We start from the raw sequence: 25432 nt of genomic DNA, 5'->3' as shown, positions 1-25432 counted from the left end.
GATTCAAAAAATATTCAAGGGAAGCATCTATTGGCTGGTTTTCATTTGCTAATTTTCTTTGCCTTTCCAGCTTGATGCAGGGTGGTACATGGAAAACTTTTAAATGTTTATTAATTCTCCAAACCAAACAATTTCAAGGTTCTCATTATGCTGCTCATATATATAAGAAATGTTAGTCAATTGATTGTTGTCACTATATATGGCTCCTTCACATATCTCACAGCTTACCTTCTTCTGGTACCTAATCCAAAGATTATCATCTAACTTTTCCCCACGCTTGGGATGAAACAAGTCCATTGACAAAAAGAACCAGCTTAATATCATACCAGACAATTAGGTGATACATATGTTAATCTTTCTATTTAAGCAGGTAAATCAACTATATTTGTCACCAGAATTTAATAAAAAATAGTAAGTTTACAACTTAAATTCTTTAAAATAAGAATTCTCTAAAGTTAATTATGCATTTCAACTGAATTTCACCAAATATAATTTATTCAGTACTTGGAATTTTAAACCTAACACAGTAATACATCACATGTGGTAACTCAGTATCATGACATCTTGCATCTCATTAACCCTAGTAAACCTACTAGCTGAGCAAAGTAAACACTCCTAGATGGCTGACACATAAGGATTACTTGTCAGAATTATATATTAGTGTAGATATAAACTTGTGTTATATGCATCCAGCTATTAACATTTCAAGGTTCCATGTTCACATGCATCAACTTTTCTCTGTCATCTGACACCCTCTTCATTCATGTGCAACTTGTCCATCAAAAATATACGGTTTTCGTAAACTGTCTCTCAGAATGTCATCCACTCTTCCATGGCCACTTGCATTCTAACTTCCATATCCAAATACTCAAGGTGCTCAGCTATTCTCATAAGTATAATATATATAATGTTACACATCTACTTAATTTGGTACATATGCACCACCAATCAATACCACTATGTACAAAGAAGATACATGTGTCTTGCTCTGATCTATACCCCTCATTAAAGCAGAAGTAGAATACACACAACTGAAAAGCTCAAGTTTACCATCAGCCACAATAAAATACAGCGATGCAAGCTCTGTAACCAGCATGTATTGAAATGGCATTTTAGAGAAGCAGACAAATATAAAACCTATCAATGTAACACAGAGCCTAATAGTACCATAACCTTGTGCATGATAGGTTGTCAATGGTAATCACAATACCAATTTTTTTCTATTTCTTGTTTTCAATAGCAGGATAATGCTTCAAATAAGTGAACTAGTTAGCAAACATGCCTTCAGTATATTTCTAGTAAGTATCTGAATGAAATATCTTATTGATGATTTCTTCTACATAATGCAGTGTATATAATGCTTATGGAACAAGTATCAAGTTATAAGCACAGGTCTCTGCACAATTATATGTAAATAGAGGTAAACCTTGATTTAGGCTGTGGACTAGTGTTACAATAGACTAGAGCCCAACTACTTTAAAGCACCACTCAATTCTTGTATGATGATTATATAAAAATACTGGAAAATGCATTACTGGTACAATACTGAGATTTATTAAGTAAAAATTTGATGACTCTTATGTGTATCAATGTCTGAATAATCCTAGATAGGGGTGAATCCCTACACAAATAATCCTCTGGCTTTCTAAATTGGCAAGTCCATAATTATTTACACAGGGTTGGTAAAAAAACTAATGAAGTTAAACCTGAAATACAGGTAGCAGGTGATGGATGGCCAACTATTCCTTCACCATCTTGTCTAATCAATAAAACCACACCCTTTAACAAACTAAAATACCCCTAATTTGAGTGGAAAGAATACTATACTAGAACTCATCCGTAGCTACCCACAAGGTGTGGCTCCTCTTGGGTGCGACGTTGCCACTGCTATACCAGTACCTTCTTCAAAGAAAACGGAGTGATGATCGTTCTCTACTTCATTAAAAGAAGTCAGAAGAGACCCAAATGCCTATGCAGCTATATAGTACATTAAATGCAATAAAGATTCTGGTTATATACATGAAAATGAGACAAGTAATTTACATGTTTGTCAAATAAGTGCACATACGAGTAGAAACACAGTAATATATTGAGTGGTTCCTTGCTTGAGTTAAAGGTAAGAGTGTTGCCCGATTTGCTTTCTCTTGCAAGAAATATCTATTAAGGCGGAATATGAATTCCTTGGTCTGGCTGCGCAAGACAGTGTATGACGGGAAGCGTCAGGGGGTCCTTCCATGGTAGTGACCAGAGGAGAAGTGAAGCGACACGTGCGTGGCGACCTGACTCACCCCCCCAACCTCCCCGGGAAATTCCACCTGGGTCGTGAGTGGCAACGTCGCCTGACCTGATATGACACATCACCGTCCATGTATATGAACTAGCTTAATTTATTTTCGTATATGACAATTATTTATATCATCTACCACTTAATTAAGGTTTCTGAGTGTTCTGAGAACGTTATTTTTCTATAATGCTATGACTACAGGACAGTGAGTAGTTTGTTTTATTGGAGATTTGGCATAGTCTCACGGCAGCAGACATGGCCAACGCCCTATGGGTTATTTTCAAGAGAGACACAAAGGATGGGTTTTAGTATATATATATATATATATATATATATATATATATATATATATATATATATATATATATATATATATATATAGAGAGAGAGAGAGAGAGAGAGAGAGAGAGAGAGAGAGAGAGAGAGAGAGAGAGAGAGAGAGAGAGAGAGAGAGAGAGAGAGAGAGAGAGAGAGAGAGAGAGAGAGAGCCACTTGAAAATTGAATATCTTCAATATTTCACTAAAACTAAGCCAAAGTAACCTCATCTTAAAATATACCTAATTGTTTTCCTTGTCTTACTGTAACCAAATATAGCCCCACATAACCCTTCTTCATGCATTTTAGGTTGCTTAAATGATCAGAAACACAGTAAATTCATAGCTTGGGTGGCCTATTTGAATAAAAGGGAAACCAGGTACCAGAGCAATCATTTGGAAAATCAGATGGCAATGCAATGCATTGTGGTGAAAGAAATGGCTGAGTGAATAATTTTATGCTTATTATCTTTAGTAAAAGTCAATACAAAATATCAAAACAGGCTGAAAAAAATCAATAATAATAATAATAATAATAATTGTGAAACTGGAAAGAAAATAAAGTTAAAATAAAAAATGCATAAATGTAAGTAAATATGCATATGCATACACACACACACACAAGAAAATACTAAATAAATGAAATAAACACACACAAGAAAAATAAAATAAATTAAGATAAAACAAATACATTAATTAAATAAACATTCAAAATTATCTAAATAATGAATCTCGTCTTCAAGAGAGAGAGAGAGAGAGAGAGAGAGAGAGAGAGAGAGAGAGAGAGAGAGAGAGAGAGAGAGAGAGAGAGAGAGAGAGAGAGAGAGAGAGAGAGAGAGAGACTTAAATTGTCTATATCATACTACTAAAGTTGTCTATATCATACTACTAAAGATGATAAGTATGTTTACAGGCCTATACACACACACAAATAGGAGTGCAGAACTGCAAGCTTTTACATCTGCTGGGCTGCAATGTCACACTTAATCAAATGAAATATAAAATAAATAAAGAACAATTATCAATAATGATTCTAAAATAATTGAGAATGAAAGAAAATAGGGAATGAAAAGTGTAATGGTTGAGTAAGTTGAAGAGTGGCAGAAAGTTCAATGATTAAGAGATAGTATGAATGATAGATATGGATGGTGGAAGAGGATAATCTTCAAAGAAATTGGAGACCAAAGAGATAAGGGATGAACAAAAGGATTAAGCATGGTAAGTTGGACTGCACGCACAAGAATAAGACTTCAATTGCAGCTGTCCTTTCAAGGCATTCTTCGAACAGGGATCAAATAGATATATAGTTAAGATGGATAAGTGACATGTTTTATCTGTGTTAAGAGAACCACTAACATCTAAAGTAAGTAATAAATTAATCCTTCTAATCAGCAACACCTTCAAAATGTCTTTCTTTGTTGAGAAAAGATATGAGACTGTGTTTACTAATTTCTATAATATTGATTACCTTGGTAGTTTGGCCCAGCATGGCCACTGTGGACACTAGGGGGGCCTTGGGCATACATGGGATCATAGTGCCCTTCTGGTGGAGCTATGAAATCTTGGAGATCTGGTGGCATAGCTGCCATGTCTCCCTGCCACATGGAGCCATCCTCACGGAACAGAGAGTTGGTCAATTCCATACTCAATCTCTTTTTGTAGTCTTGTGGTTTATCTTCTGACATGCGGAACAAAACAGCTGCAGCATATGTGGCTGAAATTATATCATGTTGAAGTTTATTACAAATAACAAAAATCTGCATGCTAACAATAATAACAACCAGTACTCACCAATTTATAATGATTGAGTCTTTTTGCAAGATAACTATAGTGAATATATATATATATATATATATATATATATATATATATATATATATATATATATATATATATATATATATATATATATGAGGCGTCTCAAGCTGAAGGAGCGTAACCACTACTAACATAGTTTTGAGAAAAACACCCGTAAAGTTAAACAATGATAACGCGGTCGAAAATTGATGAAAACATAATTTATTATACACCAATGGAAAGCTTTTAAACCAGCCTTCACATTAAATGGGTATTGGGATGAAAAAATACCATTTTCACAAAAAAAAAAAAAAAAAAAAAAAAAAAAATCACTTGAAACATTAACCATTAATAGAAATGGTGTCAAACCAGGGAGGAATTAACTGTTAGAAACTTCTATTATGTACTTTTCAATGAAAAAATGGTGGATAATGTTAGAAATTACATGTTAGGTTATGAAAAATGACCAAATCTTGAATAATCTAATTATTAATAATCATGACTGTGCATGGCCCAAAAGGCATCAAATATCACTTTAATATTATCAGCACCAATCTTGGCAAAACACTTATTTTTGCACTTACAATCTGGGCCAACCTTACGCGCCGCCACAACCTTCCCTCCCTGACTCATTCTCCTCACCTCGGTTTCTCTTCGCCTTCCTCATGTTTTTTTTTCCATGTCTCCCGCCATCTACGCTTACTCACCCTAAGCACTGACACCTCCCCTCCACTCTGGTCACTCATTTTGGCAGGTAAATCCACAAGAAAAATGGCTGAAAACAGCTAGAGTTCCCAGGGAGATGCAACACGTGTTGTAAGAATGCCGCCACCTGACTGAAGAAGCGGGATGGTAACGTGGCTATGATTGGCTGAGCGGTGGCTTTCCCGCAACCCGCGCTCCCATTGGCTAGCTCGCGGTGGCTCATAAGCTACTTCAACTCTGAAATTTCAGACCTCCTCCACACATTTATTGCATGTTGGTACGTGACTCTAAACCCTCTGCCTTGGGGTCATAGAGGTGGCTATCAGGTGTTTCTTTGTTGTCACATGGCGTACGAGACTGCCATCTACCGGGAACTGGTACTAACTCAAAAACGGTCAGGGTGGCGGTTACGCTACTTCAGCACGAGACTCCTCATATATATATATATATATATATATATATATATATATATATATATATATATATATATATATATATATATATATGTGCCATCGTGAAACTTTGTCATTTGTCGAGTGGATTAAAGTTACCTACATGTCACCATGATACCCAGGTTTTAGGTGGAGGTATAATTGCCTTACACCAAAGATGCACTTAGGTGGTGATATGGGCCCTAATATGGGTACCACTATAAACAAAATTGCCTGCGCCGCTAATGGGTGGAAGCTTCCCATACTCTTCAAGTATACCTACAGGCGATACAGACCATAACATAAAATTTACACACACATACATTATATATATATATATATATATATATATATATATATATATATATATATATATATATATATATATATATATATATATATCAAAACAAAACCTGCACATTTGTTTTTGCAGATTCATCTTGCATATTTATCACTTCAGTGATAGCAAAGTGTCATCATACAAGAGGCACCCAGTGTCCACTATACATGGGGAAAGGGAATTATATCCTCAAGACCACAAGCCTCAGGCTTATGTCAGTGCTTTTATTTGCTAAGACTTTCTTTATGATGCAAATAAAATAGCAAAACAATCCCTTGTCTAGAGAACTTAAACAAAATCAATTTAAGTACAAGACATCCATATTTTCCATAACTCACCGACTCCTTCATTGCGTGAGTGAAGCAGCTCTGTAAGTGGTGCAGTAGCACCTTCCTGTTCAATCATTTCTGCACCTTCCTTATCTGCCGCTAACTCGCACAAGACACCAGCTGCCACACGTTCAATGTTCTCAATGTCGTTGTAAAGCAGCTGATAAGGACAGGAAAACATCATCATAAACAGCACTAATATTAGATAGATGTACAAATTTTGAATTTATCTCAAATTCTTAAAGATAAACATGTCACATGTCCATACTTCAAATGGAAAAGCTATATTCATTTATCAATTAGGCATCCTACAAGAACATCCAAGTTATCCTTTTCTCCACAACAATGTTGCCACTTACTAGTTCTTCAATTTTGCTCCATAATTTTAATATTATAACAACTCACTTTCTCCCTTTCTCATTCCTGTTTTCATACCAATCTAATTCCTTCTAATCTTTTTCATATGTCAAGCCATGTAACTAATATCATCTTGCATGCTACTCTATGAGTAGCATGCAAGCAGCATGTACTTGTGCAAGAATATATCTGCTGTGAGAGTTGCCTTAAATCACAACTCAACAGTATTTTCCCGCCCCCAAACTGCAACATTAATCTGCTATTATGGCATTCAAATGTAATTAACTAGCCAATCAATCATTCTTTCACTAATCCTTGATGCCTCTTGGAACTTCTGGTTAAGAAAATCACCGTAGTTTCCAACTATCTTTTTTTTTTTTCATGACAATCACACATGATCAGTACTTTGTCTCCTTTCAGTGTGATATTTTTGATAACCTGCACTAGTATTACAAAAACTATATCAACTAACCTGAACAAAAATGGGGATGACATTCAGGCCCCTAATGATGGCTCGGTTGTGTGATTCACGGGCCAAGATGTGTAAGGCACCAACGGTTCCTTCCACAATTTCCTCCATCCTCACTCCATCAGCATAGGCTCCAATGCTGCCTGATCCACCACTGGCTACTGATGACCGTTGCTGCAAGAGGCCAGTACCATTGTCAGAACATGTCTAAAAGTTACAGGTGCAATATTTTATGAATGAACAATTTAAAATCTCTAAAACAATTAATTCTTGGCACCAACAATATCCCAACTTGAAAAAATTATTAAAAGCACTTGTAAAAAAAACTTAATTATATGAATATTGGTTCCTCAAATTCCACTGAGAAAGATTTAAAACTATTACGGTAAACAGCTAACCAACTTCCAACATTTTTCTTCACTACAAGCATCAAATTCTAGCGAGTTTTCTTCTCAGATATAAGAAAAATAAGAAATAACTGTTACTTTGCAATGATTCACCTTACTACCTATGCAGCATGCTGACATCTCATAAAAGAAAGTAACTAAGGCTAGACAACCACACAATCTCTTTCTCATACCCAAAATATCCTCTAAAAATATAATAAAATCTATCTAATTCCATAGTTATTCGGAATTTTACTTGTTACACTGCACAAGGGTGAGTTGTACAACATACCTTGATCCATTCACATCAGGATCTGACAGTTGGGATAATTCATTTTGCTTTACCATAACAAATTTATTCCTATTAATCATATCTATCTTAATCACCTGATTCAACCAAATATGGGAGAATCTCACAGAGGCCTTCATACTCATTTCACAATCACACATTCACAACTGCTCTCTATTCATCTTTAACATGAACGACACTCTTCATCCATCTTCTACATGCTATATCAATAGAGCCATGCTTGTGAGCAAGCATGAGAAAGAAAAGAAAATGAGAAATCCAAAAAGCCTGCTGTCCATGTATGTTTGCATTTATTAGGAAACAAGCTTTCACCTTCTGTACTCATTCACTGAAAAGCAACTACTTCATTTCACACATCCACCTTCACCATTTTCAATTATGTTATTCACATCCAAGCTTCAAATTTCCAAGTTTAGATCAGGTCACCTACCCTCTGTGTGTCCTGGAAAGCCCGTATAAGCAGCTGCACCAGTCTAGGAATGGCCCCAGATTCCCTAAGAGGAGCATGGTTGGCTGAGCAGAGGGCCAAGTTGCGGATGAGACCAATAACTGCCTTGACCAGAGGCCATCGTGAAGGAGGATGGAGGAGGTTAACAATTACAGGGATGCCATTCTTGAGACGTGCCGCATTCTGAGCTACCTCAGCATCTGGGTGCCGTGCCGTTAGGTGGCGTAAAGCACATACCTGTAACAATCATAAAAAAAGGAACACAAGCATTAATCTAAGCCATGAGCCTATCTAAAGTCTTCCTATCCCACAACACACATAGCTGAAATATAATCAGAAATATATATGCATTCTTATGCAAATCAGTTGGATGTGAAGAGGGATAATCCACTGCCCAGAATTAATTACTGGGGCCCTTATTTATTATTTTTGCACCTACCTCTCACCTAGAGAGAGAGAGAGAGAGAGAGAGAGAGAGAGAGAGAGAGAGAGAGAGAGAGAGAGAGAGAGAGAGAGAGAGAATTATGTATGTCAGTCAGTACTCACAGCAGGCTCTGTAATCTCCTCCCTTTCTCCAGCACTGTAAATAGTGGCCACCAGTGCCTCCACACCGCCAACCTGACAAACAGTGATTTTGTTTCGCTGGTTGTTGCAGGTCAGGTTGGAGAGGATCCCAGCAGCACAGGTCACAACATTGATATCACTGGCACGTAGCAAGTGCACCAAGTTTTGTAGAAGCTGGTCCATATTGTCCTGAGAAAGAAAGGTGTGCATGCCATTAATAGTCAATATCCAATGTGCAATTCCTCTACACTATCCTAATGTTTGTTCCTCAAGGGAGTTGTCATAACATAGAAATCACATTCACTTCTGTCCTATACTAATAGCTCATCTTAACTCACTCTTACCTTTCCCTCTCTTATATATTCCATTTTACATCAACAGTATAAATTTTAGTTCATTCTCATATCATTACTTAACCATTCTCTTAAGGTTAACTAAATCATTCAGAAAAACTTGTTTTGAAGATCTTCATCGTCACATTCTCATTCCTAGACACATAATTTTTTCATTTGCACTTTCATTGATTTCACTATTCATATAAAGAAAACTCCATCTGAGTACAAGACACTGTTATGGCATATATGTCTGATACTATAAAAAATACTTCTAAGAGACAGATAAATTATAAAACTCTTGATACTATCATGCTTTAATGTAAGTGATCCACTACTAATGTTTGCAATTCTTATAAATTTTAACATCCATAAACTATGATATATAATAAAAAAAAATCTTTTTATGTATTTTTCTCAAAGTTATGGTTAGTTATTCCTCTATGACTAAAATAATGCAATGGTACATACAACTTTGGTGGCAGCATCAGAAAGGTTGCGCAGGGTCCAGAGGCAATTCTGAACAAGGCGAGTTGACTGATGGGTGAGGTGCATTGCCAGTGCCTGCATGCCTCCTGATTCCACAATGGCTGGCTTGTTACTTGAGCATACTGACAAAACTGTTGGAAATAAGAAGAGTAGCTATCAACATCAATGAAACTTTGCCCATTCTTCTTTCAATATCCTATTTCCTTCACAAGTCATGAAATGGCAAAACATAAAATTCAATGGTCACACTGGTTAAGCTTTATGCATCTTTATATAGCTCAAACTTTCTTATAGCTACATCTGTGCTGTTGAATGAATCCAAGTCAAGTGTTGTTTGCATATCACAATGGGGGTGTGATTTACAGGAGGGATTGAGAAAGTTGGTAGACTGGTGGGCAAATAAAAGTAAGGATTGCAAAATTTCATGACTGCAATCAATTTGATGCAACAAAGCTGCCATATTTGCAAGAGGCACATTTCATAAACACTGATAGTTCAGGGAGTGCTGAAGAACAATCTTTAAGGCAGAAATACAAAAATAAAAACAATATTAGAAAAAATATTAACATCTTCAAATGAACAGAGAGAGAGAGAGAGAGAGAGAGAGAGAGAGAGAGAGAGAGAGAGAGAGAGAGAGAGAGAGAGAGAGAGAAACTGTCTGTGTATCAACACATTACATCCTGTCAACTGCCACTGTGTCACACATGTTACCTTTAAGAACTCTTGAGGTAGTCCAGAGCAATTTCTCATAGGTATAAGAGCGCAGGATTCGCACCAACTCCTGAGGTCCCTGAGAAGCCAAGATGATGAGCTTGGACTCCTGATTACCATAGGCTAGAATCTGCAGACAGTCAGTGACAATGGCCAAAAATTTGACATTATTACGCTGAAGGAGGGCCACCATTTTCTGAAGACCTCCTGCCATGCGTACAGCTGTCTTGGAGCCCTCCTGGTGCAGCAACAGATTGTGCAGTGTTGTGATGGCATAAAACAGCACAGATTCCACAGGTGAACTGCAAATAAAGCCTCAAATTAATTTCCCATACAGTCTAAAATGCCATCTTACATACTGGACTGGTATTACATCAATTTTACCTTATTACCCATTAAAAAAATGTTTCTTACGACCCAATTTTCAAATTTTAAAGATCCAACTTAAAATGTTTAAAAAGTTTGATATAATCAGAATATCGTAATTAACTTTCTCAATAAAGTGATACTTTTGCCTTTTGAGTCTGCAGAATAATCAATATATTTCTACATACCTGAGAAGCTTCACCAGGGCAGGAATGCCGCCAGACTTGAAGATGGCCAGCAATCCTTGACGGTGGTGTGACAAATTGTGGAGTGCACCCACAGTCACCCGAGTTGTCTCAAGATCATTGGAGTTGGATAGGGCTCGGACCAAGGCTGCCACCATCTGCTGAGAGTTCATGATAGCATGGCGTGATGCTTCCTTCTTGCTGAGACGGTGCACCATCATTGCTGCCTGAGATACCACCACCTGGTCTTCATCGTTCAGTAGCTTTATCAACTCTGGTATGGCCCTGGTGGCCAGGTCAGCATCATCCTGTAAAACAGAGGGTATATCTACATCTGGTACAAAAATCAAATCCAGGTTATTCATTTTACAATAAAATTCCATGAATATAAGCCTTAAGAGGAGTGGCTGGGATATGCAAAATACTCACTAATACACATTACAGATCTGAATAGGATGATCATTAATTCCCAAATGAATTTTGGCCTGTCTTGACTCTCCTGCCACTAAACTTCTTCCTTTTATCCTTCACTTTAAAATGTCTTGATACTTTTATCTTAATTCATAGCAATTTCCTACTGACAGATATAGAGCTTACTTGCAACTATAACTGGTGCCAAATAACATTACTACTGAGGTACTGCACTATATTGATCAATACAATAAACTGTTTCATGTCGGCTAAAAAAATTAAATAAATAAATAAATGAATAAATAAATAATAACCAAAAAAAAAATTAACATACCTGATAGTTGATCAAGTTTACCACAGCATGCTTCAGCATTTGAGAGGGTTCTGCAAGCCTCTGCACTGCAGTGGGCTGCTGAGGGTCAAACTGGGTAGAAGGGATCTCCATGCCTTCATCCAGGGTCTCCGGAAACATGGCTGCACGTACACGCTGGGACCTGGTCTGATTCAGCTGCTGATTCATGTCATCAACCTGGTCAAGATATCATCAGTCAGTCACCTCAATAAATTCTCCTTGTTGGTCTCAGGGCATACTAATATAATCACTTTCCATTATCTCCTAAAAAAAGCATAAATAGGAAATCTAATATAAAATTTATACTAAAGAAATAAGCATTTCACTAATCATATTCATTTAGAAATTTCCAGTACGCAATATGAATATCTATGAACTCTAAATAATTATATGAATATGGACATATATTGACTATACACTGCATATATATATGTATATATATATATATGTATATATATATATATATATATATATATAAAAAAAACTTTTATAACACAAGCTGTTGATGTACCTGCTCCGTGGTGAAGGCTGCCTGGTTGAAACCCTGCTGGGTCTGTCCTTCTATCCATTCTGCATCCATTTCCTCCTCTTTGCCAGAAAGAGATGGTGCATTGGTAGTGGCTCCAGAGTGAATTCCAGAGTCACTCATGTATGTATTTTGCTGCCACATGGCTATCTGCTCTTTGGGGTTTTGTAGAGGCATATCTGCTGGGTTGTGGTATCCACCTTGAGACACTGTTGACACAAAGAAAGACTATAAGAATTCCAAAGAGCAAGGCAGTCATTTAAGTGTATCTCAAATCACTGCAATGATTCACACACACACACACACACACACACACACACACACACACACACACACACACGATTCTTAACTTCTTAACAGTATAATATTCTGGATAAGATATTTTGCTGCAAATGATCCTATGACAATACCTACTTGCACCAATTTTGTAAAGTAACCACCACTTTTTTTCTTGTGTAAATGTAACATAATTACGAAATCCTTACAAATTACAATTCATCAAATAGCACTCTTCTTATTATGGACAAATTGTCAAATATACCAACATATAAACAAATGTTTTCACACACCAAACACACACACACACACAAATAAAAAGAAAATATATATAACAAAATTATTAATTGCATGAAATGTCAGCAATTCACCAGCCAGAACTAATAAAACCAAGTGTTTGCACTGCATCTTTGAGTAACAAAGCCAATCTAATAAAAAAAGCAATTATCTGCAGTTACCTTCAGTGCATTAAGAAGGCAAATCAGTAATGTTTTAAAAATCACCAAACAATACATAAATTCATATCAAGTCTTCATCTGGTTCATGATGCTCAATAAACATAGTACAAGGAAGAGACAGAATTACTTTTGTCATAACCATAAATTGGATTGTAAATTTGTCCTATGTATACAATACTAGCTCAATGAAGTTGAAGAATGAAAGGATTGGGACACTAATTACTTCATAATCTTTCTTTATCTACCTATATAATAGATTCTGAAAATGGACATCAATCCCTGGGGGTCGAGAAACTAATCCAAGAGGTCAATGAATAAGCAGGGAGTCGGTAAATATTTACTGTTGGGTCAAAGAGACCACTGAAACATCTAATTTGATATTCTCAAAATAAATGTGAGAAAATTTTGAAGAATATCAACCATTAGATTTTTTTTAAACACATTAATTTCCCAAATTAAGAAAGTAACAGATTAATTTTGGTCAGTAAATCTTAACAAATTTCAGCAGTGCTGGTAACACTATCTTCAACCAAGCCCTCCACAACATATTTTCTTACCATGGGTTATCTTCTAATCATGCTGCATATCAACTAATACTACTAAGCCCATTAATAATATCAATTTTGGTATCAGTGTTTTTTTTTTCCTTTTCCATTGAATTAAAAGCTAGGCTGCTAGGCAGATGATAGGAAATTTGAAATTTCATTGGGGGTTGATGTGGTAAAAGTTTGAGAAATCCTTACCTATGTATTGCCAGCCCACACTAATGTAAATTTGCTGAACACAAAATCTATGATTACATGAAAATATAAAGCATCTAAAAATCTACCCACCATAACGCAGTACTGCACAACATAAATCACGAGAAAAAAATAAACATATAAAAAAATACACATCATCTTCTCTGCCTATCAGCTAGTGGACTTGACTACATCAGTATGCATAGCACTCCATCAAGTTCAAGGAGACATTCTCACATGTACAGAGGCTAATTAACTCAATGCAACCTTTTTTGTGTGGGATATGAGGGATGAAGAACCTCACTGTAGAGTACAAGATGCATTCATACATGTGAAGGTTAGAGATACATCAAAACTAACAGGATGAGTTATTGATTTTAGTAATGAACTCACAAAATTCACACCAATAGAGGTATGAGAAGAGCCTAATGTGATAAAAAGGTCAAATTAAGCAACTTAAGATACACTAAAAATAGTGAGTTACATGTTAACTAATCAAATTAAAATGCCAGACTAGTGACAGTGGATGGAATGCAAGAATGTGAACACTGAGACTGAATAATTTGCAGGCAGATGGTGGAAGAGTATGTGATGTAGTTTGGAGTTTGCAGTTTGGATAGGAACTACTGCATAGCACAAGACAATGAAAGATATACAATCACTATATCAGGGAAGATATTGAAGTACAAAATATAACAGATAAGAGATAGATTGAAGAATAAATTGCAAAATTGGACTAATGAAGTGTTCCTATATACACTGCAGTTAATACTTTGGCAGAGGATGATAAAATTGATCTATTTTTTAACTGCTAAATGCATGAAAGGAAAGAAAAAAAAACTGCATTCACGGATATTGTGGAAGCAAAGCAGGATACATAATGTGATATGTGTGTACTAGAAGTGAAGAAAGGGGTGAGGGTTTTATAAGCATGTAAATTAATGTATCCAAGTAAATGGAGAAATGAATGAAAACAATTAAAATAAAGGAAGACATTAATGTGTTGTGTATTGCTAGCTGATTAGCATGCATAGATGGCACAATACAAGAGATGAATGAACATGTGAGTGTCGGAATGAAAAGCAGTAAATGCTTGCTGAATACAATACTGTATGCACTTGCACATGGTACAACCTTGGTGTGTAACAAAGCATAGAGTTTGTGAATTTAAGTAAAAACTAAATTGATAGCATTTTAAAAAGGAGTAAAAACAAAGTTAAGTAGTTGATTTGGAGTGTACATAAAAAGTAAGAGTTGGAGACCCAAACTGAAGTAAGACTGGGCAGAATGGAGAAAAAATGGAGGAGGTACACAACTTTAATATAATCATCTTGATTCAAATACACAGAATATAATCAGAGAGAGAGAGAGAGAGAGAGAGAGAGAGAGAGAGAGAGAGAGAGAGAGAGAGAGAGAGAGAGAGAGAGAGTTGTGCAGGATGCCCTGTTCTATGGAAGAATGTAGGAAAGCAAACTGTATGGATAGGAGCAAGTAATAACTTTTCTGTATGAACACAATACTGTTTAAAAGTATTAGGAACACAACAGGTCGGGATTCAAAGGGAAGTCATTTCTCATTTCCATGAAAAAAGATACTTCATGGAATTCATCAATTATATAATAATCTGTCAATTAGATTGTGTGCTACAGTTGAAATTATGTGGTTATTTAAAACGGAATGACCCTGAAGATACCATTTTGAATATCTTGGAAATACATGTCTTTTAATTTTTACTCCCAGAAAGTTAGGAATTCAATTTGTTTGCCTCCATGGATCAAATGCAATAATTCTGCATCTGTATTTACAACCAAGATTTAGTATATATATATATATATATATATATATATATATATATATATATATATATATATATATATATATATATATATAAGGTGCACCCTACAATGAAGTGGTCTAAGGGATAAAGTGTAGCAAAGGAGTGGGAACACATGCCACCCCATTCAGTTATTGAGGTATGGATCACAACTCAAAATCTTGGATAACAATCATTAATATTGGTCAGTAGCACCTCTGTTGTTACTCCTGTAGATGCTAGCACCAATACTTGAAATTCATATAGCATTAGATGTGTTAGCCATTCAACACACCACACAATTCTCACACTATCATTAATTACTTTATGAAGTTACGCCATTGGGATCTTGCTGCCTTCAAGTAATGGTTAATTCATTAACAGGCAAAACATGGCAAGCCATGTCACAAACCAATAATCACATGCTGAGTATACCTTATCTGGAAACCCAAAAGCTGTATGCATCTGAAAACCAGATGGACAATAAATGGAGTGAAATTTAGTTAGGCATCAATTCAATTGCAATGCGCTCATCCAGCCAAACCAATCCCTTAGCTATGAGGCCTAGCAAGTCAGTCATCTTATGCCTTACATATGAAACCTAGTAAGTAATCTTATTCCTTTGCTATGAGGCATAGTGAATCATCTTCAGCACTCAATGTAGACAAAACTTTACACTCAGCACATCTTCATTGTTCTATCACAATATCACAAATCCTAATAAAACTACTTTTCTCTTGAATGACACAAAAGTTAATGACCTATCAATATAATTATGACTTGTGAAGAAAGATAAGACAAATTGTTATAGGTAACTCAACATCACATCATGCACCTGTCATAGTTATCATTCTCTAATCACATCCCTTTATTTTCCTGACAAATGCAATTCATACAGTAGCTACTTTTTTGAGAAATTCTATTAAGGCTGTCAGACAAGAACTGAACTGAATAAACTCATATCATTTAAAACATTATCCTTCTCCTTGGAACAAAAAACAAACTATGAATGGTCAGTGTGACAATTCTATGATCATGATCTCAGCCTCTTCTGAGCTTCTCATAAAGATACTCTATCAGTCAAGAACATCATCTTTTTCAATGTACACATTCATACCTGTGCTCCTCAGCCAAGTGTCAGGTATTTGGATTTGTGTCCTTATTTAGAGCATTAGTTAGTTGCACACCAATAAGACTTCCATCACTTGAAGGATCATCTTTCTAACTACGTAACTACAATCTAGTACTGTACTATTGCCCAATTTTTCATGTGAAGTGAAAACTTAAGGGAATCTTCAGTATTTCAGTAATGCTTATTCCATACAGTCTAAAATAATGAATAACAAATATGTGAAGAGTGAAAAGCCCCTTCATCCAAATGATATAGGAATGAGTCATTCAAATCACCCAAAAAAAAAAAAAAAAAAAAACAGTTTCGCCAGAATATATATATATATATATATATATATATATATATATATATATCGAGATGTACCGATGCATCGGTATCGGAATCGGCCCATTTTTTGGGCATCGGTATCGGTATCAGCTTATTTTATGCCAATACTTCCAATACTCGTACCTAAAAGGAATTTACTACTTAGTGATATATTCGATATAAGATATTGATGATACCAAATTAATATAATACGGCGTATTAAGTTTCCGTGGTGATTACAGTATGTCATAAAATACGGCTTTCTGTGGTAATAAGCCACAACCTCTAAATTGGACGTGTATGAAACGCGTATAGGCTGAACTCCGGCATCCTGTCACACGGTCGGTCATGAGTCACCACGCATTCTCACTGTCTCTCAGTCAGATGCTGCTGTTGTGGGCTTAAGCGCACCTTATCCACAAATTTCTTAAATTCAGGGAGAAATTTCTCAGCGGCAACACTACCAACACTTGCGGCCTCGCCATGCCGCACAACAGAATGAATTCTAGTTCTTTTCTTGAAATTCCCAAACCATCCCTCACTTGCTTTAAAATCATCATTAGAGTCAGATGTAGTATCAGAAATAAGATCACAATGCAACAGCCTAGCCTTCACACAAATTATGCCCTCTGACAAAGAATCATCAGCCATCTGTCTTTGGTTTATCCACTCAACAATTTTTCCATTTCTTCCACTGCCACAGGTCGCTTATATTGCCTTTCACACCAATTGCCACATGAGCTCTTTCTTCTTCAATATTGTGGCTGCTGTAGATTTAGCCATACAGTTCTCAGCTACAAGATTGGTTATTCTTCTTCCTTTCTTGTATTTATCAATAATTTCCTTTTTTCTTTCGATGGTTGTCATTACATTCTTTCTTATAGGCTTATTCTCACCACTAATAATTCTCTTTGGTGCCAATGTAAGCTTCTAAATGCAAATAAAAACTCTGGAGAGAAAGCGCAGGACAATTTTATTTGTACGACAGTGAAGGATCAACTGGCTGTGGTGGCCCAGTGGGGCGGTGGGAAGGGATAGACCCGTTATTTACAGCCACGTGGACAGACGTTTGACTAATAGGTATTTTTCCTAGTATTAAGTAAAACTTTTGTGTTTGACTATTAAAAAGTTCGACTATTTAGACATTCGAGTATTGAGTCTCCACTGTATATATAATTTTTTTTTTCTTTTTCTTTTTTTTTTAAGGGAATTTCATAAGTCACCAGATTCTATGGATAGTTGAAATTTTAAGAATTTATGCTGCCACTTTTGAAAATTCTAGTTATTGGACACATTCTGCATAATATAATTTGTAATCATCTGGCAGAATGGCAGCAGGTTAATTTCAAAATCCATCCAAAATTAATATATATATATATATATATATATATATATATATATATATATATATATATATATATATATATATATATATATATATATATATATATATATATATATATATATATATATATATATATATATATATATATATATATATATATATATATATATATATATATATATATATATATATATATATATATATATATATATATATATATATATATATATATATATATATATATATATATATATATATATATATATATATATATATATATATATATATATATATATATCACTCACAATTTCTTGTATGCAATGAAGTATTTGCTTGCAAAGGATGTCTTGTGGAACTACATATGTACAAACTCAATCACTGTTGATATCCATGAAAATCTACCAATTATCAATACCAAGGTGAGAATGCTTGTTTCATTATGATGTATAATTTCATATTCCCTTCTCTTGTGACCAATATGACCAGGTTTGCAAAGCTTTATCATCCTACATATAACTCAAGAGATGTACCTACATAAGATATCCATGCACCTTTTCTATTCATTAAGCTAGCCACAGACCAAAGCACTGTATTCTGCAGCTGTCTAAACAGAACCTATTTATAAACACCTATCAATGATAATATAATCATTCCAGCCTGATGATATAAATTTACAATATCAGCCATTAATACACGTTCTTTTGAATAAACGGTTTCCACTCAGTTTCATCAAGTCATGAAGCACCTGCTCCAGAATGTTGTACAGGTTAACAATTTTCTTCTGTACACTGTTTTGCTAAAGTGTAGACCTTTTTAAGGACTAATGGTAAATTTAAGGCTGAGGCTTATTGATGCCTTCCCTACATTATTACACAAATAGTAGTACTAAGTACAATGGATACAGACCCTAGACTGACCACTGAATCCATGAAAAACAATCCCAATTGATATATAAAACCTAATGACTAATGAAAAATGCTACAAAGCTTAGAAATTGAAATTTTGCAATGCTGCACACCATCAACATTCTTTCTTTTTATAAATTAATAACAATGTATCAATCACAATTACTAATGCAATATGTGATAACATTGATCATCTGAGCACTAGAGAACAATCAACTTACAGGGTCTTGCTTGCTGAGGCATCTGATAGCTCATGGTGCCAACACAGCTGGCCTCACTCTGAAATACAGCAAGGAACAATATTACAGAACATCTGGGTCTTACTAGAAGCATTGTGGAAAACCTGACACACAAAAATACATTTTCAACAAACTTGTTTTTACATACATTTTTCTTTTAAATGTATAAGGCCCACTATTATATTTTCTTAGTATCTGAAAGAACAGAGAGAAGTTTCTAACATCTAGTCCTCACCCTTTTACTTTAGTAGAGTAATATTATAAGAACACAACCAACAGCAGATACGTACATGGCAATAAACACTTTCAAGCTAAATATAACTGAGCTACGATAGAAGTCATGATTAATTTTTGTCCTTGCATGTGGATGCTCTAATCCTTTCATTCACCTCTCATACTCCAGTATTCTGTTCTCCTCTTTCTTCCATTACAATCTTTGATAAAGTCTGGCACTCTCACTGCCGAAATGATGTATTTCTTTCTATTTTTTATCGCTATTTTCATGCTAACTGTTCTACTGATCTTACTAACTGCATGCCTCCCCTCCTCCTGTGGCCTTGCTGCACAAGGCTTTCTTCTTCCTCTTATCCTTATTTTGTCCAACTCTCTAATGCAAGAGTTAACCAGTACTCTCAATCATTCATACCTTTCACTGGTAAACTCTGGATCTCCCTACCTGCTTCTGTATTTCCACCTTCCTACAATTTGTCTTCTTTTAAGAGGGAGGTTTCAAGACATTTGCTCCCAAATTTTGGCTAATGCTTTTCTTTCTCCTAGAGAACTAGCACCCAAGTGGGCCTTTTTCTATTTTTAATATTTCTTTGCCCTTGGCTGGCTCTCTCTCCTACATCAAAATAAAAAAAACTTTGATTTCAAAACTGCCCTCCTCAGGTTTCTATCCTTCTCTCTGCAACTTGTCTCAAGTTTCCTATCTGACCGTTCTATTGCAGCCATGGTAGACGGCTGCTGTTCTTCTCGTAAATCTATTAACAGCGGTGTTCCTCAGAGTTCTACTCTGTCACCCACTCTCTTTCTATTATTTATTAATGACCTTTTTAACCAAACTTCTTGCCATATCCACTCCTATACTGATGATACCACCCTACATCTTTCCATGTCCTTTCAGAAATGACCAACCCTTCAGGAAGACAACAGATCACACCACACAGGGACACTAACTAAAGAACACCTGACTTCTGATCTTTCTAAGATTTCTGATTGGGGCAGAGAAAATCTAGTAATTTTCAATGCCTCAAAAACTCAATTCCTCCATCCATGAACTCGACACAACCTTCTAGACAGCTACCACCTCTTCTACAAAGATACTCGTCTCCCTCTCCTACACAATATCCTCAGTCTGTCCTTTACTCATAATCTTAACTGGAAACTTCACATCTCATCTCTTGCTAAAACAACTTCTATGAAGTTCTGCTACGTCTCTGCTAGTTTTTCTCACCCCTCCAACTGCTAACTCTGTACAAGGGCCTTATCTGTCCTCGTATGGAGTACTCTTCACATGTTCGGGGGATTCCACTCACACAGTTTTATTAGATAGGGTGGATTTAAAAGACTTTTGTCTCATCAACTTCCCTCATCTGACTGATGGTCTTCAGCCCCTTTCTCACCGCTGGAATGTTCTATCTTTTATCACTATTTTCATGCTAACTGCTCTACTGATCTTGCTAATTGCATGCTTCCCTTCCTCTTGTGAACTCACTGCACAAGGCTTCTTCCTCTCATCCCAATTCTGTCCAGCTCTCTAATACAAGAGTTAACCAGTATTCTCAATCATTCATACCTTTCTCTGGTAAATTCTGGAACTCCCTGCCTGTTTCTGTATTTTCATCTTCCTACAACTTGACTTCTTTTAAGAGGGAGGTTTCAAGACATTTGTCTCAGACTTTCAGCTAACTCTTTACTATTCCTTTAAGGAGCTTGCATTCAAGTGGGCCTTTTTTATAGGTTTTGTTGCCCTTTGCAAATTTTCCTTTTGCATAAAAAAAAAACTCCTTTTACTCATCTCCTTTCTACCACTCTTTCTATACATCCCTAAAGACAGACTTAAAAAGCAAAGCGCAAACCATACGTGTCTATTCTAAAGCCTAGGCACCATTCAAATTGGTGCATCTACATTTTCCAGAGCTATTTTGACTTAAGATGACTTTAACTCAGGTTGGATTGAAGTTCTTGAGATGAACCAGTGTTATCAAGATATATCAAAAGTTTTCACAACTGGAAAATTCAACATTTAATCTCATCTGATGCCTACTCCAAAAACTTCTCTCAAGGAAATGACTATGACAGAAGACTTTCCATCCATTTCTGTCCTAGCAATTTCAAACCCTCACAACCTTTTCTACATCATGTTTCCCTGCACAGCTAACAATCCTGCAGTCAAGTAAAATATATGCAGTCTGCCTGCTACATGTGCTCCTTGCATCCAACATACATAGTCACCAGCTGCTTTGGGCTTCATCTAATACTATAACTTGACTGCTTTGCTGTTGTTCCAGTAAAACTTTTGGACTTCACAGCCGCCGATCTTTACATCCACGACTCTCTAGGTGCCTTCTATTTTGCTACTGCATGCTTGTCCTTGTCAGCTAGTGCTTCCATACTGACTGCTTTGCTGCTATTCCTGTATTTTTCCTTTGCAACTTATAGACTCTGTAGTCACCATTCTTCACATTTGTATGACTTTTGTGCTTTTTGGTCAACCTTTTCCTCATGCTATCCTACCCTTATCAGCTTGTGCTGTTCTGCCTTGGCCAGTGCTGTTAATCTGTGGCATTATTACAGCCATCTGATGTGGATTCTGGTCAAGTTTCCTCACTTGCTTGCCTGAACACTCCAGTCAGCCTATAATGCCTGCCATCATCTTTCCTGCTGTCTATGACTTTGGGCTAAGATTTTGTGCACTATTAGTGTTTTGCCAATGCAGTGTTATTTCTACAATTTCTATGGCTTGACCTGACATCCAGTCCTGACCTAACTATGTGGTCAAGGAGCTCGGTCTTCACCCTGCTTCAGGTGTGAGCAGACATGTGGCTAACAGCTTTACTACATTTTCTTGTATCTTAACAATCTCCAGTCATTTACAGCATATATTCTTCTAACATTGGACTGCATGGACTACTGTACAACTAATTATAATAAATTTGCACAGTAATAATACTAAATATAAAAAATAAATAAAAAATTAAATAATTACAACAATAATTACATAAAACAAAAATAAAAAATAAAAGAGCTAGATATTCATATAAAACATGATTTTCCTTATTCTGATAATAAATCACTCAGGGCCTGATTGAAAACACACATTATATTTAATAGTTTTCAATGCCATACAGAACAGACTTAATGCAGTAACAATTTGAAAGTTGGGTTAAGTATCTACAGGTACATAGGTCAAGGCTGGCAGCACCAAGCACTTGGCCATCACTCACCACCAGGAAGGCAGAGTAAGTTAAGACACCACTTCCATCAGTCACACTCACGAGAATCACTACTATTAACTTAAACTGGTACTAGTGCTAACTTAGCTTGCTCTCTACCTAGACAGCGAGTCATAACAAAGGTTCTCCAGAATATACCCAGTTCACGGCAATAATTCAGACGACCATCTGACCATGTACGTAGCTATGAGATCATAGCAAATGTGATTGATGTCTCAATAATCCGACGTACAAGGAAGAGGGAGGAAGGGAGCGAGGAAGGATGAGCGGCCGACTCACTAGTCAGCACCACCACCACCACTTTCCTACTTACACTCGCCTACACACACACTCAAACACATACATGCCTATCCTCTGAGTCTTTTCAACTGTGAGTCGCTGTCTTTCGGGGAGATATGAACACTTCCAGGCCAGATAAGCGGATAACAGGCCGTGATAACAAGATGACCCACCACCCCCAACATGCACACATACATACATACACAGCCCCGCCTCCTCCATCGCCACCACCTTAACTAAACACGCCACCATTCCTTGCTCACGAAAACCTGTTAAAGACACACCACAGGTACTGACGCTCCTCCAGGTGACAGAGAAGCAGGAAAGAGCGGAAATGCCTGTGAGTGAGAAGAGTGAGCTGTGAAATGTTAGGCAAGGCAACAGTTCCCCCCCTACTATTCCTCCCTCTCTCTCTCTCCCACTCTCAACAACACTCCCAAAACACACAAACACACACACATGTATATTTCTCCCAAGGGAATTTCACGAGGCATTTTGGACTCACCCTCTCTCAGTGACCCTGACGGCGTCTCCTCAGCACTTAATATCCTGAATATGTGGTATAAATACAGGAAAGAAGGAAGGTTTGCCACACCTCCTCTCGCTCACACCGCATCGATCGCGCCACTGAACCTGCCTTGCTCCTCGCCTCTCCCAGCTGCACTCACTCCGCTCCCCGAACTAGTCCCCGATTTCAGGCGTATTAATCAATGTTTTCCCACTCTCCATCTTTGTAAAATCCCCTATGTTTCTTCAAGGGAGTGTTTTTTGTTCTCACTCCACCGGTGGGACTTGGGAAATACAGTGTAATTTGGAAAGTTGTAATTCTCCGCTGGTGTTTACTTTTACTACCACCACCAGCATGGAGAAATGTCAAGGGATACATTTATGACATGGATAAATCTGGTAATACGAGATGAATGTGAAATAACTAACAAACTCATTCACCTGAGGCATCCAAACTGTATTACTGCGCGCCACTTAAAGCCTGCCGTTTGCATTAGGGAATTGAAAAACCTTAGGGAATGTATATACGCATGTATTAGTCTGTTTTACCACACGTCAGTTAAGTGTTTATTGTGTTCTTAAATTCTCAATATGGTCTCATAGGTCTTGTTCTATTTAGATAAGCATGTGCGTGATGAAAGGACGCGAGGTGTGTATGGATGGACGTGGTGTAGCGATGCGAGAACAGCTTACGACACTGAGGTCACGGGGTAATAAAGGCAGCTAGCCAGCTAACACAACCTAATAATTCGACTCTTTAACATCCACTCAAAGGTTATCATACAGGAATGCTAGATATCTTGCTGTATGTGAAACTGCATTTGTGTACAACACGTATATGTGTGCGAGTGTGTGGGTGTGTAGAGGATGCGTCACGTGGCGAAGGGCCTGTCTGTTGGAGTGGTGGGTGGAGGGACTGTCAGGGCTAAGCACACAGGGATAAGTGGAGGTGGAGTACGTACGTGCTTTTCTTCTTCTTCTTCTTCTTCTTCTTCTTCTTCTTCTCTCTCTCTCTCTCTCTCTCTCTCTCTCTCTCTCTCTCTCTCTCTCTCTCTCTCTCTCAAACTTTTAAATTACACCGGAAATACTATTTTCTATTTACATATCACACAACGGTATTTAGCACACACACACACACACACACACACACACACACGGGGCTATGAGATCACTTGGCAGTTGCTTGCATTACATGATGTATTCATCCGGTCATGTACTTTTGAAGTGGCAGTACGTAGGGGTCGTCGCCGTCGTAGCGATAGTAGTAGTAGTAGTAGTAGTAGTAGTAGTAGTAGTAGGAATAGCAGCAGCAACAGCAGCAGTATCAGTAGTAGTAGTAGTAGTAGTAGTAGTAGTAGTAGTAGTAGTAGTAGTAGTAGTGGTGGTGGTGGTGGTGGTGGTAGAGGTGGTGGTGGTGGTGGTGGTGTTAGTAGTAGTAGTAGTAGTAGTAGTAGTAGTAGTAGTAGTAGTAGCAGCAGCAGCAGCAGCAGCAGTAGTAGTAGTAGTAGTAGTAGTATAGTAATAACAGAAGTACCAATAGTGAACTTAGAAACATCATTACATTCCGTGCACATACCACCCTGTTCTATTCATATTTCCTCATATATGATTATCAAGTTATATAAGCCGTTACTGAAATGCATGAAAATATTACGTGTGAAGTTTATTAGATATACAAATATACAACGAAATCTAAGGAAAATATTTATTAATTAAAATATATCACAGTGTAAGAGGAAGGAAATGTTATGAATCACACAGCAACACACAAAACCACAAGGCGCAGAGACAGTGAAGCCATACTACGAAAATTAAACACATTTCTTTCATTTTGTGTTTGGTTCAGCTTTATTTTCTTCCTTCGTGT

At 36.6% G+C, this 25432-nt stretch overlaps 1 protein-coding gene across 3 annotated transcripts in view; it reads right to left on the bottom strand.

Moving 5' to 3' along the window:
- Nucleotides 1–25432, bottom strand: part of LOC123504228 (armadillo segment polarity protein-like) — a 43681-nt gene that overhangs the window by 2247 nt on the left and 16002 nt on the right. Inside the window, exons 1-13 of one of the 3 annotated variants that reach the window (XM_045254594.1) lie at nucleotides 23564–23690; nucleotides 19304–19361; nucleotides 15830–15859; nucleotides 12093–12316; nucleotides 11564–11758; nucleotides 10822–11126; nucleotides 10268–10569; nucleotides 9539–9687; nucleotides 8718–8924; nucleotides 8154–8408; nucleotides 7031–7201; nucleotides 6211–6361; nucleotides 4068–4313 (exon numbers count right to left, since the gene is read on the bottom strand). In XM_045254594.1, coding sequence (XP_045110529.1) covers nucleotides 4068–4313; nucleotides 6211–6361; nucleotides 7031–7201; nucleotides 8154–8408; nucleotides 8718–8924; nucleotides 9539–9687; nucleotides 10268–10569; nucleotides 10822–11126; nucleotides 11564–11758; nucleotides 12093–12284 — 2173 coding nt within the window. In that variant the 5' untranslated portion in view covers nucleotides 12285–12316; nucleotides 15830–15859; nucleotides 19304–19361; nucleotides 23564–23690. Of the gene's footprint in view, nucleotides 1–4067; nucleotides 4314–6210; nucleotides 6362–7030; nucleotides 7202–8153; nucleotides 8409–8717; nucleotides 8925–9538; nucleotides 9688–10267; nucleotides 10570–10821; nucleotides 11127–11563; nucleotides 11759–12092; nucleotides 12317–15829; nucleotides 15860–19303; nucleotides 19362–23563; nucleotides 23716–25432 lie in introns of those variants that run through there. The other 2 variants (XM_045254592.1, XM_045254591.1) reach the window with 2 other exon arrangements.

This window comes from Portunus trituberculatus, chromosome 15 (assembly GCF_017591435.1).
Source record: "Portunus trituberculatus isolate SZX2019 chromosome 15, ASM1759143v1, whole genome shotgun sequence".
In the NCBI taxonomy this organism is placed as follows: Eukaryota; Metazoa; Arthropoda; class Malacostraca; order Decapoda; family Portunidae; genus Portunus; species Portunus trituberculatus.
This window is presented reverse-complemented; position numbering and strand designations above follow the sequence as displayed.